Raw genomic sequence first — 18,353 nt, forward strand, 5'->3', positions numbered from 1 at the left:
GTGCCCCGAGTGCGGGGCATGGGTCCCCTAGCTATAGGTTGACTGACTGATCACAGTGCCCTGAGTGCGGGGCATGGGTCCCCTAGCTATAGACTGACTGACCGATCACAGTGCCCTGAGTGCGGGGCATGGGTCCCCTAGCTATAGGTTGACTGACTGATCACAGTGCCCTGAGTGCGGAGCATGGGTCTCCTAGCTATAGATTGACTGACCGATCACAGTGCCCTGAGTGCGGGGCATAGGTCCCCTAGCTATAGACTGACTGACCGATCACAGTGCCCTGAGTGCGGGGCATGGGTCCCCTAGCTATAGACTGACTGACCGATCACAGTGCCCTGAGTGCGGGGCATGGGTCCCCTAGCTATAGACTGACTGACCGATCACAGTGCCCTGAGTGCATGGCATGGGTCCCCTAGCTATAGACTGACTGACCGATCACAGTGCCCCGAGTGCGGGCATAGGTCCCCTAGCTATAGATTGACTGACCGATCACAGTGCCCTGAGTGCGGGGCATGGGTCCCCTAGCTATAGGTTGACTGACTGATCACAGTGCCCTGAGTGCGTGGCATGGGTCCCCTAGCTATAGACTGACTGACCGATCACAGTGCCCCGAGTGCGGGCATAGGTCCCCTAGCTATAGATTTACTGACCGATCACAGTGCCCTGAGTGCGGGGCATGGGTCCCCTAGCTATAGGTTGACTGACCGATCACAGTGCCCTGAGTGCGTGGCATGGGTCCCCTAGCTATAGATTGACTGACCGATCACAGTGCCCTGAGTGCGGGGCATAGGTCCCTTAGCTATAGATTGACTGACTGATCACAGTGCCCTGAGTGCATGGCATGGGTCCCCTAGCTATAGACTGACTGACCGATCACAGTGCCCTGAGTGCGGGCATAGGTCCCCTAGCTATAGATTGACTGACCGATCACAGTGCCCTGAGTGCGGGGCATGGGTCCCCTAGCTATAGATTGACTGACCGATCACAGTGCCCTGAGTGCGGGGCATGGGTCCCCTAGCTATAGACTGACTGACCGATCACAGTGCCCTGAGTGTGGGGCATGGGTCCCCTAGCTATAGATTGACTGACCGATCACAGTGCCCTGAGTGCGTGGCATGGGTCCCCTAGCTATAGATTGACTGACTGATCACAGTGCCCTGAGTGCAGGGCATAGGTCCCTTAGCTATAGATTGACTGACTGTTCACAGTGCCCTGAGTGCATGGCATAGGTCCCTTAGCTATAGATTGACTGACTGATCACAGTGCCCTGAATGCATGGCATGGGTCCCCTAGCTATAGATTGACTGACCGATCACAGTGCCCTGAGTGCGGAGCATGGGTCCCCTAGCTATAGTCTGACTGACCGATCACAGTGCCCTGAGTGCGGAGCATGGGTCTCCTAGCTATAGACTGACTGACCGATCACAGTGCCCTGAGTGCGGAGCATGGGTCTCCTAGGTATAGACTGACTGACCGATCACAGTGCCCTGAGTGCGGGGCATAGGTCCCCTAGCTATAGACTGACTGACCGATCAGAGTGCCCTGATTGCAGGGCATGGGTCCCCGCACCTCTTCCCGTGCCGCTTAGCTATCGGTGACAGCTGCCAACACGGAATGGTCACTGTGTATTTACACGCAGTCGCAGTTCAAAATCATGATGGGCACAGAACGTTACGGTGCGGGAACGTACACCCACTCATGACGTGCTAGGTCCATCATTGGACATAATGGAGTTAAACTCATGTTAAATAATAGTCAGTACACAGCTGCCAACATTAATAGGGATTCTAATTAACCACATATAAAGTTTATTTTTGCAGGATATTGCAGACATTTTCTTAATTGCATATTACAACAAAAGCCATGGTCAGTAAACAGGTTGCAATCATTAGATCAGCCAGGAGAAGGTAAAAAAACATTTCCAAGGCACTGGCTCTAACATGAAACAATACAAAGAAGGTCATCAAGAAGCGGCTTTAATTTGAGACAACAGTGACATTACCTAGGACAGGACATCGCTCAAAAAATTCTGAAAAGACACGATGAAAACTGACCAAGGAGGCTGCCAAGAGGTCTACAGCAACATTAAAGGAGCTGCAGGAATTTCAGGTGAGCACTAGTTGTGTACTGCATGTGACAACAATCTCCCAAATTCCTCATATGTCTGGCCTTTGGGGTAAGGTGGCAAGGCAGAAGCCTTTTCTTACAAAGATAAACATCCCAGTCCAGCCATCTTTTGCCAAAACACGTCTGCCAAAACCATATGAGAAATGTGTCACGTTCTGATGATTACAAAAGATATGTTTGGCGTGAAGCCAACACTGAGCATCACCAAAAGAACACCATACCCACAGGGAAGCATGGAGGAGGCAGAATTTAACTTTAGGGGCTGTTTTTTGTCTCTGGTACTGGGGCTTTTGTGAAGGTAGAAAATTATACACCTTTCCAAATTTCAGTCAATTCTGCAATGAAATTTTCAGGACTGTCCTATAAAAGAAGAGGAATTTCAACCTTTCAGCAAGACAACGACCCTAAGCAAACCTCCCCATTAACAAAATATACGCTTCCTCAGAAAAGGATTAAAGTTTTGGAATGACCTAGTCAAAGCCTAGACCTGAACCCCATTGAAAACCTGGGGGTGACCTGAAGAGGGCGCTGTACACAAGAGATGCTCTCACAATCTGACATTGTCAGAGCAATGCTGCAAGGAAGAGTGAGCAAAGATTGCCAAATGTAGATGTGCCATGCCGATACCTAAAAATATTTAATGCTGTCATACATTGAAAAGGTACTTTAACAAAATATTAGTTTAAGGATGTGAATATTTATACAACCACATAATTTCACCTCTTTTTATTTTTTCCACCCAAAAAGATTTCAGTTTATTTTTCAGTGGATTTGTACAGATTATACGCGACATTAAACGTGGAAAAAGTTCTGAAATGATTCTTCATCATATGATTTTATTTTTTTTTTTTTAAATCAAAGAGCATTTTAACAGGGGTGTGTAGACTTTTTATATTCATTGTCTGTGGTATTGTATGATGGGATCCTAAGTGGTCGTCTTGACCGGTAGTGCTCAAAGTAGCATTACACCCTTAAAGGGAACCTGTCACTTACTATGCATGCAGTCCGATCTTTGGACAGCAGGGTATAGAAAAGGAGAAGAGGATGAGAATTATAAACAGGTTTGATGGAAAAGACTCAGCGTAACTTGTATCTTATTAATTTATTAGTGTCTGTATGCAAGTGGGTCCAGTGAGCAGTCCTACCAGTTGCACTGAGCGAGGCCGTGCAAGTCTAGTGGGATTATGGCTGAGAAGTGCATACTTGCAGCCACACAGCTACGATAACATGATCATGAGCTCTGTGTAATCCTGCCCCTAATTGGCCATTTTCTGCCTATGTATAGTGCACACAGAAAGCTGCCAATCTGTGCTGTGGGTGGGGTTATACACAGCTCAGCATTCAGAGAACTACTAGATCTGCAGCAGAGAAAGGGATTTTCTCAAAACTGTAGCAAGCAGCCTAGTAAGTGATACATCACTGGAATCCGGATCTCTGTCCCGAGATCATGCTGCTCTCAGTTGGAGTAGCAGAAACCTGGTGACAGAGTCCTTTTAATAGACGGATTCTTGCTTCTGGTGGAGAAATATTTAGCATGTTTCCTTACAAGGGCAAGTACTGTGCTTTATGAGCCTTTACTATGGGATTAATATGCGCCGTCTGTTGCTCCTGAACATGACTTATTAAGAACAGATCGACAAGACAAAAGTTTCCTAAAGACTGATAATTACCGAGCTCGCTACAACTTAGTTTCTGCCTACTGAAGCGCTACTGCGACTCCCACACGGCGCACAGACACCCAATTAAACCCTATCCAAGTCATGCATTATTGATGCGCGCCATCTTACAAAGACTGTCAGTGCCGTACACAAGCAGAAAAACTGTGCCAAAGAACAGAGAATCCATTTCAGCAGAAGTCTGCGAAACACAGGATGATTTCTCTGATGAATACGAGTGATGGGTTAAAGCGAGCATGAATACATCTATGCTGGGATTCTCAGGGCGGAGTTCTTTTTAAGATCGTTGCAACTGTTACGATTGAAAATTTCATTAATTATCATGTACAACAGTGAAGCGCCATCAATCCCCTCCACAAACCCCCCAAACACTGAAATACTCCCTGCCTCAGCCACAATCACACACGGTGAGAGATGTCAGCCGGATGACAGCGGTGCCTTCTACAGGCTGCCACTAGATGTCACTAGTGAACCGATAAACCAGAAGGGACGGCACTGCACAAGGAAGGATGGAGAACTGAGACCTAACGAGCCGTCACAATCACTGGGATTCATTCTTCATGTCACCGTAAATACATTTTTTCCTCTCTGTTAATAATTTGCCGTCATGTTCCAATGTCAGCATGAGAATCATTAGCAGCACGGTCAAGTGTTCCAGGGGTTTACTCTGCGTGCAAAAACCTGACCTTACTGGAGACCACAAAGCCCCCAGGGACACGGTGAGGCAGATCAGACAAGTATTATGACCCTACAGTAATACTCTACCAGGATCATTCCACCGATCAGCCAGAACATTAAAACTACTGACAGGTGGACGAAGACCGTTGGTTACCTCATGACAATGGCACCTGCCAAGTGCCAGGATCTGAGAGACTGACACAGAGATCAATGGGTCAGAGCATCTCCAAACTGGCTGCTCGTGTGGCACGCTCCCGCCTAGAAGTGGTCCAAGGAAAGACAACTGGCTGAAGTGTCAGGACGCTGGGGCTCACAGATGTGTGTGGGGAGCGAGGAGGAGCCTGACTGTCTTCTGTAGCACACCACTGGCGAAGAGGCGCCACAGCACATGGCGCTGCTGACCGGTCAACCAAGCTGAGCCCTGCACCTACAATGGGCCATGAAGCAATGGAAGAAGGAAGAAGGAGGCCTTGTCGGATAAACCCTGTTTTCATGGCCACCACGATGTCCGGATGTGAGTACGCCACTAATCAGGGGAGGAGATGGCACCACAATGCACCATAGCAAATTAGCAACACAAGGGTGCCAGTGTGCTGCTCCACGCAATGTTCTAGGAAACCCGGGGCCCTGGCATTTATGGAGCTGCTATTCTCACACTTCCCACCGTAACGGCAGCACTATACCATAATAGCAGGGTCCTTTTCAGGACAATGTTGTGTGGTCTCCAAAAAATAGGAGCTGATCTGCAGTCCCCGGGAGCAGTCGCCATCCAGCTCAGTACATTGTATGCACCCGGCCACCACCAGAGCTGGCAACAGCTGATCATGGGGGGATAGGATACCCTAACCGTGCAGGGGTGGGGAATCATTTTTCTGCCAAGGGCCATTTGGATATTTATACCATCCTTCGGGGTGGGGGGGGGGGGCGTATAAACTCTGCCCAAAAATTACATCCTGACTCTGGCACTGGTGTCAGGACGTAATCTTTCACTGCACTCCCTTCAGTGTTCATTAGTGAACACTGCATGTGTGTGTGTGTGCTAACAGAGCAAGAAGAAATTCAGTTTGTGGCAATCAAAATACAGCTCCTTGCCCAAGAATGCGGTCCCTGAGAATCTGCCCGGGGGCCTGATAAAAGGTCATCGAGGGCCGTAAATGGCCCTGGGGCCTGAGGTTCCCCACCCCTGCCCTAACGGATAGGTGATCAATGTCCTTGTAGAGTAAAACTCTTTTAATGTCATAATGAGCCCATTACTGAGAGCATGCCATATAAGTGACAAGCAGTGGCATATTATTCGGGCTATGCAGATGGTCATGTATCCATCACTAGGGTTGGTGTGAACATCGCGGTCTGTCAGCCATGTCAGTAATGCCTCCTATCTGATGGCATCTGTGCCTCTACAATATAATAATAAATGTTATTTCTATGGCGCCGACATATTCCGCAGCACTTTACATTTCAGAGGGGACTTGTACAGACAACAGACATATAATCACATAGATCATAACAGATACCAACAGGAATGAGGGCCCTGCTCGCAAGCTTACAGTCTATGAGGGTAAAAAAGGGAGGCACGAAAGGTGGGTGGTAACAATTGCCCTGATTGTATGGACCAGCCATAATGTTAAGTGTGTAACAGTACAGACGCAGAGGGCTAATGGATGAATAAAGCATGTGGGAACCTGGTTATGGTAAAAACTTTTGGCTGTGCCACACAGGGATAGATTAGGTTAATGTGTTGAGGCGATAGGCCAGTCTGAATAAATGAGATTTCAGGGCACGCTTAAAATTGTGGGGATTGGGGACTAATCGTATTGACCTGGAAAGTGCATTCCAAAGAATTGGCGCAGCACGTGTATAGTCTAGGAGACGGGAGTGGGAGGTTCTGATTATGGAGGATGCTAACCTCAGGTCATCAGCAGAACGGAGGGCGCGGGTAGGGTGGTATACTGAAACGAGGGAGGAGACGTAGGGTGGTGCTTAGCCATGGAGAGCTTTGTGGGTGAGGGTAATAAGTTTATACTGAATTCTGGAGTGGATGGATAGCCAGTGTAATGACTGGCACACGGTAGAGGCATCGGTGTAACGATTAGCGAGTAATATGATCCTGGCAGCAGCATTCAAGACAGATTGGAGGGGGGAAAGTTTGGTAAGAGGGAGACCGATTAGAAGAGAGTTACAATAGTCGAGACGAGAATGAGTAAGAGAAACAGTAAGAGTTTTTGCAGAGTCAAAAGTAAGAAAAGGTCGAATTCTAGAAATGTTTTTGAGGTGCAGATAACAAGAGCGAGCCAGTGATCATATGTGGGGGACAAAGGAAAGCTCGGAGTCAAGTATGACCCCAAGGCAGCGGGCATGTTGCTGGGGAGTAATAGTGGAACCACACACGGAAATGGCAATGTCGGGTATAGGCACATTAGTAGCGGGAGGAAGCACAAGGAGCCTCTTCTTTTAAGTAGCCGGGATGACACAAAATGTGCACTACAACCACAATGAGGACGCCGCTCCAGGCCAGCTAATCAAAGGAAAAACCACAGATGCCGTCCAGTAGGAGGCAATTCATAGGGTTCCCGTCCGGTAGACACAGAATACTGACTAGGCTGATAGACCAGGTCTTGCGAATCGATTCACATCAACTCTATCCATCACCTAAGGCCTCCTTCACACTTCCGTTTATTTGGTCAGTTGCAATCCGTGAAAAATGAAAGACGGGTCCGTTTCTGTTGTGACACCAACGTATGAGAGAGAGAGAGAGAGAGAGAGAGAGAGAAAAATTTTTTCTGCTACCAGAACGGGATTTGGGGTTACATTTCTGCCAAGGAAATTTTTCCAGGCATGCTCAGTGTAAAAAAGCGGATCCGTGCAGACAAAACACGTTTCATTGTCCGTCCACTCAATTCAGCGGACGACAAAATTTTGGCGGATCCGTCAAAAAACGGATCCAACGGATGACCATCCGTCAAAATCCGCCGCTAATGCAAGTCAATGGGGAAAAAAAAAACGGATCCGCCAAAAAAAAATGGCGGATCCGGCTTTTTTGCAAAACGGCGGATTTTGACTGATGGAAACAAACGGAAATGTGAAACAGGCCTAAGCTGACGATTAGCCTGCTGGATGGCGTACTGAAGAACACGTTACACGGACGGCCCATGGATATTAATGAGAACGGTAAAATGTTCCTACAACCTAGCAGTGAGGAAAATTACTGCTGTGAAGTTCCTCATCCAGTGATTATTGGTGCGCTCAACAGTAGGACTTGCTGTGATAAGCTGATATTTAGGGTCCTCCAAACAAACAAAGGGTCGTACTAAACACAAAAGGACCTTTAAAAAAAAAAAAGAGCTTTAGTGCTGTCCATAGAGCATGTTGTAAGGACGTGTGTAAATCGGGGCAGCTGATAGCTGTGATCGATGTATGGTTTCCTGGAAAAATAGGTTTGACAAGTCAGCTCCTCTGTTCATTTATCAATGGGTGACCTGTCCTACAACACCTACCAGAAACATGAAACTATTTCACAGATAAACTAATCCTTAACAGGAATGTCACCAATGCAATCCTAATCTCAGAGCTGCATAATGTAGTGACGCAGACCCCGATTCCAGCGATGTGTCACTTACTGGGCTGCTTACTGTAGTTTTGCAAAAATCAAAGCTTATCAGAAGGAGATCATCATTAGAGGGCTAGTAAACCTGCTGCCATGTAGTTCTCCATATTCACGAGCTTTGTATAACCCTGTCCCTCCACTGATTGGCAGTTTTCTGCCTATGCACAGTGTACACGGAACTAAGCAAATCAGTGGTGAGGGCGGGGTTACACAGAGTTCAGCGTTCAGAGAACTGGTAGATCTCCAGCAGAGAAAACTGTGATTTAATCAAAACTGTAGCAAGCAGCCCAGTAGGTGACACATCGCCGGAATCAGAGTCTCTGCCCCTACATCATGCTGCACTTAGAAGGAGCAAAAATCTTGTAACAGATTCCCTTTAATGACGTGTAAACTGTAAAATCATAGACAAAAACTAGACATTAAAAGAGAATATAAGAACTATTCTCAACATACCAGGCTGTTCATTTCTGAGGAATCGTAGCTTCTGCACGGATGGACGTTTCCGATCGGCTCCATGCCCTCTTCATCCCACATGTACGTGCCATCAGAGCTGTCAGATGGGGAAAGCTCCAGAGACGATGGGTCTCGATAATCCATATCAGGGGAGACCCTGCTCTCTCTAGAAGGGCTGCCGCTCGTTTCCACTTCATTTTGCACTAAAGAAAGCATTAAAAGAGAATGACATTCAGTGTAAGAAATGAACGAGAGTGCAACAGTCAGGTCCCAGCCGCCGAGCCCGTGGGCCAGCATCGCCCTGCTCACATACAGTAGTGTAGTGATCTCCAAACAAAACCCACAATATCCCATCCGCCGAGCCCATGGGCCAGCATCCCTCTGCTCACATTGTGCTGTGATATCCAAACAAAACCCACAATATCCCATACGCCGAGGCCGCGGGCCAGCATCGCTCTGCTCACGTGGTGCTGTGATCGCCACACAAAACCCACAATATCCCATCCGCCGAGCCCGCGGGCCAGAGTCGCTCTGCTCACATGATGCTGTGATCTCCAAACAAAACCCACAATATCCCATCCGCCGAGCCCGCGGGCCAGCATCGCTCTGCTCACGTGGTGCTGTGATCGCCAAACAAAATCCACAATATCCCATCCGCCGAGCCCGCGGGCCAGAGTCGCTCTGCTCACATTGTGCTGTGATCGCCAAACAAAATCCACAATATCCCATCCGCCGAGCCCGCGGGCCAGCATCGCTCTGCTCACATTGTGCTGTGATCGCCAAACAAAATCCACAATATCCCATCCGCCGAGCCCGTGGGCCAGCATCGCCCTGCTCACATTGTGCTGTGATCTCCAAACAAAACCCACAATATCGCATCCTCCGAGCCCGTGGGCCAGCATCGCTCTGCTCACATTGTGCTGTGATTTCCAAACAAAACCCACAATATCGCATCCTCCGAGCCCGTGGGCCAGCATCGCTCTGCTCACATTGTGCTGTGATCTCCAAACAAAACCCACAATATCCCATCCGCCGAGCCCGCAGGCCAGCATCGCTCTGCTCACGCGGTGCTGTGATCGCCACACAAAACCCACAATATCCCATCCGCCGAGCCCGCGGGCCAGCATTGCTCTGCTCACATGATGCTGTGATCTCCAAACAAAACCCACAATTATCCCATCCGCCGAGCCCGCGGGCCAGCATCGCTCTGCTCACGCGGTGCTGTGATTGCCACACAAAACCCACAATATCCCATCCGCCGAGCCCGCGGGCCAGCATCGCTCTGCTCACGTGGTGCTGTGATCGCCATGCAAAACCCACAATATCCCATCCGCCGAGCCCACGGGCCAGCATCGCTCTGCTCACGTGGTGCTGTGATCGCCATGCAAAACCCACAATATCCCATCCGCCGAGCCCGTGGGCCAGCATCGCTCTGCTCACGTGGAGCTGTGATCGCCAAACAAAACCCATAATATCCCATCCGCCGAGCCCGCAGGCCAGCATCGCTCTGCTCACGTGGTGCTGTGATCGCCACACAAAACCCACAATATCCCATCCGCCGAGCCCGTGGGCCAGCATTGCTCTGCTCACATGACGCTGTGATCTCCAAACAAAACCCACAATATCCCATCCGCCGAGCCCGTGGGCCAGCATCGCTCTGCTCACGTGGTGCTGTGATCGCCACACAAAACCCACAATATCCCATCTGTCGAGCCCGCGGGCCAGCATTGCTCTGCTCACATGATGCTGTGATCTCCAAACAAAACCCACAATATCCCATCCGCCGAGCCCGCTTGCCAGCATTGCTCTGCTCACGTGGTGTTGTGATCGCCAAACAAAATCCACAATATCCCATCCGCCGAGCCCGCGGGCCAGCATCGCTCTGCTCATGTGGTGCTGTGATCGCCAAACAAAACCCACAATATCCCATCCGCCGAGCCCGCGGGCCAGCATCGCTCTGCTCACGTGGTGCTGTGATCGCCACATAAAACCCACAATATCCCATCCGCCGAGCCCGCGGGCCAGCATTGCTCTGCTCACATGGTGCTGTGATCGCCAAACAAAACCCACAATATCCCATCCGCAGAGCCCGTGGGCCAGCATTGCTCTGCTCACATGATGCTGTGATCTCCAAACAAAACCCACAATATCCCATCCGCCGAGCCCGCGGGCCAGCATCGCTCTGCTCACATGATGCTGTGATCTCCAAACAAAACCCACAATATCCCATCCGCCGAGCCCGCGTGCCAGCATTGCTCTGCTCACGTGGTGTTGTGATCGCCAAACAAAATCCACAATATCCCATCCGCCGAGCCCGCGGGCCAGCATCGCTCTGCTCATGTGGTGCTGTGATCGCCAAACAAAACCCACAATATCCCATCCGCCGAGCCCACGGGCCAGCATCGCTCTGCTCACGTGGTGCTGTGATCGCCACATAAAACCCACAATATCCCATCCGCCGAGCCCGCGGGCCAGCATTGCTCTGCTCACATGATGCTGTGATCTCCAAACAAAACCCACAATATCCCATCCGCCGAGCCCGCGGGCCAGCATTGCTCTGCTCACGTGGTGTTGTCATCTCCAAATAAAACCCACAATATCCCATCGCAAGAGAGTTGGGTCCATCAGCCTGAGGAACAGGCAATTTATCATTCTTTCCTTGCCTTCCTCTAAGCCATGTGGTGTACGGATACACGTGACAAAAATTCCAAGTGAGGCAAAATGGTAAAAAAAACAAAAAACACAAATCTCCCACCGATTTTATAGGTTTTGTTTTAATGGCTTTCATTCCGCGGTAAAAAAACGACCCGGCAGCACGATGGCGGTGACACCAAGCACGGGCAGGTTATTTTTTACTATTTAAGAGGCTTCAAAAAATTGGGAACTTTGGAAAAAGAAATTTACCGTAGCTTGTCGCGCTATTTTTGGAGAACCATAACTATTTGATTTTTCCAGAAGATACTTTTTGTTTTTGCAAGCAGAGATATAATTTGGAACGCCCCCCTGTCGGGACTACATACGACGGTGTGCTCACTTTTTATTGCATTTTTTTGTGGGAGGTGCGGTGAAAAGAAAATGGGAAATGTTGTCATTTCGATTTATATTTTCATTCCGTCATTTACCTTATGGATGAAACAAACAATACCAAATGTGCCTTTGCATTTTTAGGAAAAGAAGGGCAATTCAAGTTTTTACTTTTATTTATTTTTATTTTTTTTATTAAGAATTTTTACCGTACTTTAAATTTATTTTATTTCATTTAAAACCCCATAGTTGACATGAATCGGTGATTATTTTATAGCTTGTACTTTATACTGCAGTATTGCAGTACATGTACTAACTTGGCAGGCATGGGTACCTTCAATAGGCCCCAGCTGCCATGACAAGCCATATGCCCTCTGCGATAATGTCTCGGTGGGGTTATGATCTGTGCCCACTGAGTATGCCTGGGCAGGACGGTGCAGCTTAAATGCCAGTGTCCATTATTACCGATGACATTTAAGGGGTTAAAAGCAATGATAGGAGCACGCTCTTATCGCTGCTGTTAGAGGTAGATGCCGGCTGTGTAGAACAGGCTCAGGTCTTGAACCTGCTCCACTCACACAACTAGTGATGAGCGAGTATACTCGTTGCTCGGGTTTTCCCTAGCATGCTCGGATGACCTCCGAGTATTTTGGTGTGCTCGGAGATTTAGTTTTCGTTGCCTCAGTTGCATCATTGTGACTACTGGACAGCCTGAATACATGTGGGGATTCCCTAACAAACAGGTATTCTTCACATGTATTCAGTCTGTCCAGCAGCCACAAATCATGCAGCTGAGGCAACGAAAACTAAATCTCAGTGCACGCCAAAATACTCGGAGGACACCCGAGCAACAAGTACACTCGCTCATCACTACACACAGCACAACCCAACGTATGATGGATAGATCAGTCATGGAGAGACACCAAGTTAAAAGAAGCCAAGGCACAATTCTCACATATCACCCAATTAAAACAGTTCCTAGGCTTATTTAGAATTGCACGGTGGGGCTTAATTATCATAACATTTTTCATAATGTGAAGCAAAATCATCACATAATTCCCACCCAAAAGATTAGAGCAAAGAAAATGTACAAGGAGGCCTAGAGGCCATTCTTGAAAAATATAATATTACTAGCTGAAGAGCCCGGCGCTGCCCGGGCATAGTAACTAACTACAGTTAGTTATAACAAATTATAATGATTATATCTATATATATATAAAGCTGAGTGTAGAGCCCCGCCCACTCCACATAGCCACATTCACTATAATATCCCACGTCGTCCCGTCAGCCAGAGCCACCGGACTACTACCCCTAATATCCCACATCGTTCCATCAGCCAGAGCCACCGGACTACTACCCCTAATATCTCACATCGTCCCGTCAGCCAGAGCCACCGGACTACTACCCCTAATATCATACATCGTCCCGTCAGCCTGGGGTCAGAACCAGAGCATGGAGTGGAACGGTCCTAACTTCCATACCGAGGATCCCTTTAAGAGAGGCCTGGCGTGAGAACCAGAGCACTGAGTGGATTTGCCCTGACTTCCATACCAAAGACCCCTTTAATAGAACCTTTCGGTGAGAATCAGCGCGCTGAGGGATTTACCCTAACTTCCATACCAGAGATCCCTTTAAGAGAGGCCTGGGGTCAGTAACAAAGCGCAGAGTGGATTTGCCCTCACTTCCGTACCGGGGTCCCTTTAAGAGGGGCTTAGGGTCAGAACCAGAGCGCAGAGTGGAATTGCCCTGACTTACATACCAATGATCCCTTTAAGAGACCCTGGGGCCAGAACCACAGAGCTGAGTGTAATGGTCCTAACTTCTATACCCGGGATCCCTTTAAGAGAGGCCTGGGGTCAGTACCAAAGCGCTGGATGGATTTGACCTGACTTCCATACCAATGATCCCTTTAATAGAACCCTGGGGTCAGTAACAGAGCGCTGAGGGATTTACCCTAACTTCCATACCAGAGATCCCTTTAAGAGAGGCCTGGGGTCAGTACCAAAGCCCAGAGTGGATTTGCCCTCACTTTCGTACTGGGGATCCCTTTAAGAGGGGCTTAGGGTCAGAATCAGAGCGCTGAGTGGATTTGCCCTGACTTCCATACCAATGATCCCTTTAAGAGGGAAGATGTGCCTATGGGATAGAGGATGTGTGATGGAGTATATGGGAAGGGAGGGGGATTAATTTCTGTCATGGGCGCTCTGCTCCTTTCTGGGGGGCAGACAATGGCTGGGAGCTTATGTTCCCGGGGATACTAGATTTCTCCCACCCGGTCAGTGTCTGCTGAGGTGTTGTCGTGGAGTGGGAAAACTGTTGCTCATAGCAACCAATCACAGCTCAGCTTCTTTTAAACAGCTCTGGTGAAATGAAAGCTGCTTCGTGATTGGTTGGTGATACACACATACATTCAATTTAGATAGATAGATAGATAGATAGATAGATAGATAGATAGATAGATAGATAGACAGATAGATAGGTTATGGGCACTCGATTGTGTGTCGAGACGCTGATCCAGGGGACTAGTCTGATGGACAGATATGGGGCAAATAGCATCTGCCTCTTGGGGCTTTTGCCTTACTCTGGATTGACATGTTAGGGTATAGGCTTAACCTGAGCTTGCACCTTCTTTCTAAGAAACCTCTACAAAACTCCATTTGTAAGTGAACTGATTTTGACAATGTGATTAGGTAGGACAGAACTCTACTTTCTTCTGGCACTTTGCTGCTGGGATTGAGAAGAGTTGAAGCTCCCGTTCTTGCCCGGATGGTGCAGTAAATGGAGGTGAAACTAAAGAGTTAAGGGCACAATTCTGGACACAGTACCCACCCGGCTCCATAGATTTTCCTGCTACTGGTACTGGTTTGGGAGAGAAATGGCCATGTTTTTATAATCCTGCCAAATCCCTTACAGTTCAGATAATATCTTACAAAAGTGACTTAAAGGGTTGGTCCAGGCTTGACACAAAAGTCTGCAGCCACTATGCGATTCCCGGTATTGCCAGTGTGAGCGGTCATTAAAGTATGTGATTTCCATATCTGCAATCTAGTGCAGACTAGACGTATCCTGCTCTTTTAATTCACTTCCGTTAATAGAGGCCTAGCACGTCTAGTGGGCATGTGACTGCAGGTATGCAAACTGCACACTTGCAGACGCATGACACACTTCCATGTGCAATAGGGAACCCGGACAGCGTGCACACCGTATGCTGTCAGGATTCAGAAGTCTTCAGTTACATAGACTGACTGCAGACTTTTGTGTGAAGCCTGGACAGCCCCTTTAACTGTACATGTAGACTGTAAAATAATGCAAAGTCAAGCTCCACTTTTAAGGCGTTTTCCCATTTTCAGAGCACCCTTGTTCACTGGCTGCAGTTTAAAAAACATAAAATGTGCTTTAGTCTGTGTGAGTCGATGGCACAAGCCGCTCAGAGCCGCTGAGCTCACTGACTGGTTGCTGCATTGTAAAACTTAGCGTCAGACCTGCAGACACTAACAGACACCGTGAGCCGCAAACTTTGGTTAAAAGAAAAAAAAAAAAGGTGCCATTTTCTGAGACCTGTAGTGTCTTCATTTTTCGTGATTTGGGGCTGGGTGTGGGTTTATTCTTTGGCGCGCCAAGCTGACGTTTTAATAGATACCATTTTGTTATATATACGATATTTTGATTGCCAGTTATTGCATTTTATTGCAATGTAAAGGCGCCCAAAAAACTGTAATTCTAGCGTTTTTAATTATTTTCTCGTTACGCCATTTACCGATCAGGTTAATTCGTTTTTTACATTAATAGATCAGGCGATTCTGAAAGCGGCGATACAAAATATGTGCACGTTTGAATTTTTTTTTTATTGTCTTATTTTGAATGGTGTGAAATGGGGGTGATTTGAACTTTTTTATTTTTTTTATATTTTTAAAAACATTTTTTTTTTACTTTTTGCATGTTTCCATAGTCTCCATGGAAGACTAGAAACTGCAGTTGTCCGATCTGCTCTGCTACATACAGGTGATGATCAGATCGCCTGTATGTAGCAGAATGCTCACTTGCTATGAGCACCGACCACCGGGCGGCGCTCATAGCAATCTGGCTATGACAACTATAGAGGTCTGCTGGACATCTATAATTGTCATGCCAACCCATCGGTGACCCGCGGTCATGTGACAAGGTCACATATGGGAAGGATTTCCGATGGGCGGCATTTAACAGGTTAACAGCCGCGAGTGGATGGCGATTCCACCCGCGGCTGTTAGAGGCACATGTCAGATGTTCAAAACAGCTGACATGTGCCAGGAAACATGTGGGCTCAGCGCCGGAGCCCGCATCAAAGGGAGGGATTCTAACATGGGTGTACTATTACACCCAACGTTGGAAAGGGGTTAAAAGACACCATGTGCACATAACCCAACAAGCTACCAGATGACACTGGCAAATAAACTTTTATTTTAATTTTCAAAAAAACAGGAATAGTAAGAGAGAAAAAAACGTACCTGAAATATTCACCCCTATCCATCCATCTGAATCACCGATGTCAGTCTCCTTGTCCTGAAATAATTGCTCCGAAGGTTTTTCCGTCACTTTGCTCTCAGACGGTAAAATAACAGTCTTATTGCCATCTTCCAAATCTATGAAAGCATCGCTAAAATCTTCACTGAGGTCATTTTTGTCAGATGACGACAAAGAAGAAATTGAGAGATCATCCACATCCTCACTGTAATAACTATCCTTACAATTCAGTTTATCCAAGTTCTCACCAGAGGAATAATGACCAATATCCAAATTTTCCACCTCTGAGTCCTGTATATAATTTGCTTTAGTAGACAGTGGGTCAATTTTGTCCATTACGGGGGCAGTAGACGGGTCCTTTTTGTCACTAAAGATGTTTTCCCTGTTGGTATAGAATAGTTTTGTTTTTTGTAGAGATGGACGGTTCATCCTGTAGCCCAATGGAACAAATGCAGTAGGACCATTTGACAGGCTAGGTTTCTTTAGACCAAGAGAAGACCCTACACAATACGTCTTGGCAAAATTAGATCTTACTTGTGGGTCATCGCCGTTAGCAAGCCCATATTGCCTAACAGTCCTCGTGAGAGCATTCTGCCTCAAAACTGTTTGCATGGGGATATGTTGTGACTGGTAAGGCCTTGTTGGATCTACTTCCCTATTAAATGAATGAGACCTGGTCAAAGATGCATTTGGAAGCAAAGGATTCTGAACCGAATGGGAAAAACTCTGTGATCTTCTAACATTGGAGAAAGGTTTATTCTCAGTAGACAATGATTTACTTGGAAAGTTTCTACTTGTTGCAGAATTAGCTCTTGGTCTATGTAAACCTGTCGTGGACTTGTTTGTGTAAAATCCATTAACCTGAGTTTTACAGCCATTGAGCGCAGAGTAGGGGGGCCTTCCAAATTGCGTCCCTTTCAGGAACTTATTAGAATTCGACAGTAAGTTTTCATTAGTGTCCTCCTTGCGTGACAACAACATGTTGCTTTGCTTCCTGGGATTTTGAGAGTCTTTTTCCACTGCTATCTGGTACTGAGGAAACCTTTTTTCAGTGACAGCATTTGGAAGTTCTCTAGAAATCTGGCCATTCCGTTGACATTTTAGTTTCCTCCAGTTGAATGAAAATTCTGGTGTCCGGTCATGGTCACTGTGCTTCTCTCCGACAAGGTTTGATTTACTCAACAAAGTAGTATGTGTGCCATTGGATACCCGCTGGGCAAAGCTTGCTGAGGACTTGGGCCCACCAAATTTAGGTACTTTTGAACCTATAGAGGCTCGGACCTGTAATTTTTCTTCCATGAGAGGAGGACAGGTGCCTTCAGATTACGGTTAGATCTAAAAGAAAACAAAGAGATGAGTTTTAACAACCTTAGATTCAAAAATAATTATATTATCTCTATTTACCATCCTATATACACAGTTTGTCATCTACAAAAATTAAAGCTGAAGTTACACTGGCCAACGGTGGCCAATAAACCACCGTCGATCATCTACAAGCAACCCGATCTGCAGTCATGTAATGGCCTGTTTAGACAGGCCCACCACAGATCCATGTGCACAGAACGATCGTTAATACACCTGTCATTGCCTGTCATAGTTCTCGGAAGCACATCTCCTTTTTACACAGGATGATATGCTGTCGAGAAGAATCATTTCCCAAACTAACAAGCAAAAGCAAACAATCGGCAAATGATTTGTCCCAGGAATGTTCATTCCCAATTATTGGCCAGTGTAAATGCACCCTAAGCAATTCCGTCCACAGAATATCATCTGACAGCTAGGTGGTTGTGCACATATGCCTCAAAGCTCTTTCACACAGGCCGCTGCATATTCCTGTGGCAAAGAGCTATAACCACCTTCTTTTTTCTACTCACCTGCTAAATAAAGACACTCAAATTGGTTTGGTGATGTATAAAGAGCATCTACTACAACACATAACATATCGAACTGTATGGTGCACCAGAACAGTATTGCGCCATTTTCAGTAAACCCGCCCCAATATGTCCAGTCAAAATTTACTACATAAAAGTATTGCTGAATCTCCACATCTTTAAAAGAGGAAAGTAAACCCCAAATGTAAGTAGAGCAAGTTGGAAGGCACGAGCCGCTGAGCTCAGTGATTGGCTGCAGTGGTGATGCGTGCTGTCAATGTGTCATAACTGCTGCAGTCAAAGCACAGAGACGCACGCAGCAGAGCGGAGCCGGCGATGAACCCTGGGAGGGCGAGAACCTGCTCTGTTTTTCTTTTTCTTTATTTCAGGCATGTTAGGGTGGTTGAGGTCCCCTTTCCT

At 47.2% G+C, this 18,353-nt stretch overlaps 1 protein-coding gene across 3 annotated transcripts in view; it reads right to left on the reverse strand.

Moving 5' to 3' along the window:
* Positions 1 to 18,353, reverse strand: part of CCSER2 (coiled-coil serine rich protein 2) — a 221,251-nt gene that overhangs the window by 152,648 nt on the left and 50,250 nt on the right. For all 3 annotated transcript variants that reach the window (XM_073574879.1, XM_073574881.1, XM_073574880.1), the window contains exons 2-3: positions 16,047 to 17,397; positions 8,539 to 8,741 (exon numbers count right to left, since the gene is read on the reverse strand). In XM_073574879.1, coding sequence (XP_073430980.1) covers positions 8,539 to 8,741; positions 16,047 to 17,361 — 1,518 coding nt within the window. In that variant the 5' untranslated portion in view covers positions 17,362 to 17,397. The remainder of the gene's footprint in view (positions 1 to 8,538; positions 8,742 to 16,046; positions 17,398 to 18,353) is intronic.

The sequence above is a fragment of the Dendrobates tinctorius genome, unplaced genomic scaffold (genome assembly GCF_039654945.1).
Source record: "Dendrobates tinctorius isolate UK_male_01 unplaced genomic scaffold, ASM3965494v1 ptg000040l, whole genome shotgun sequence".
Classification (NCBI taxonomy): Eukaryota; Metazoa; Chordata; class Amphibia; order Anura; family Dendrobatidae; genus Dendrobates; species Dendrobates tinctorius.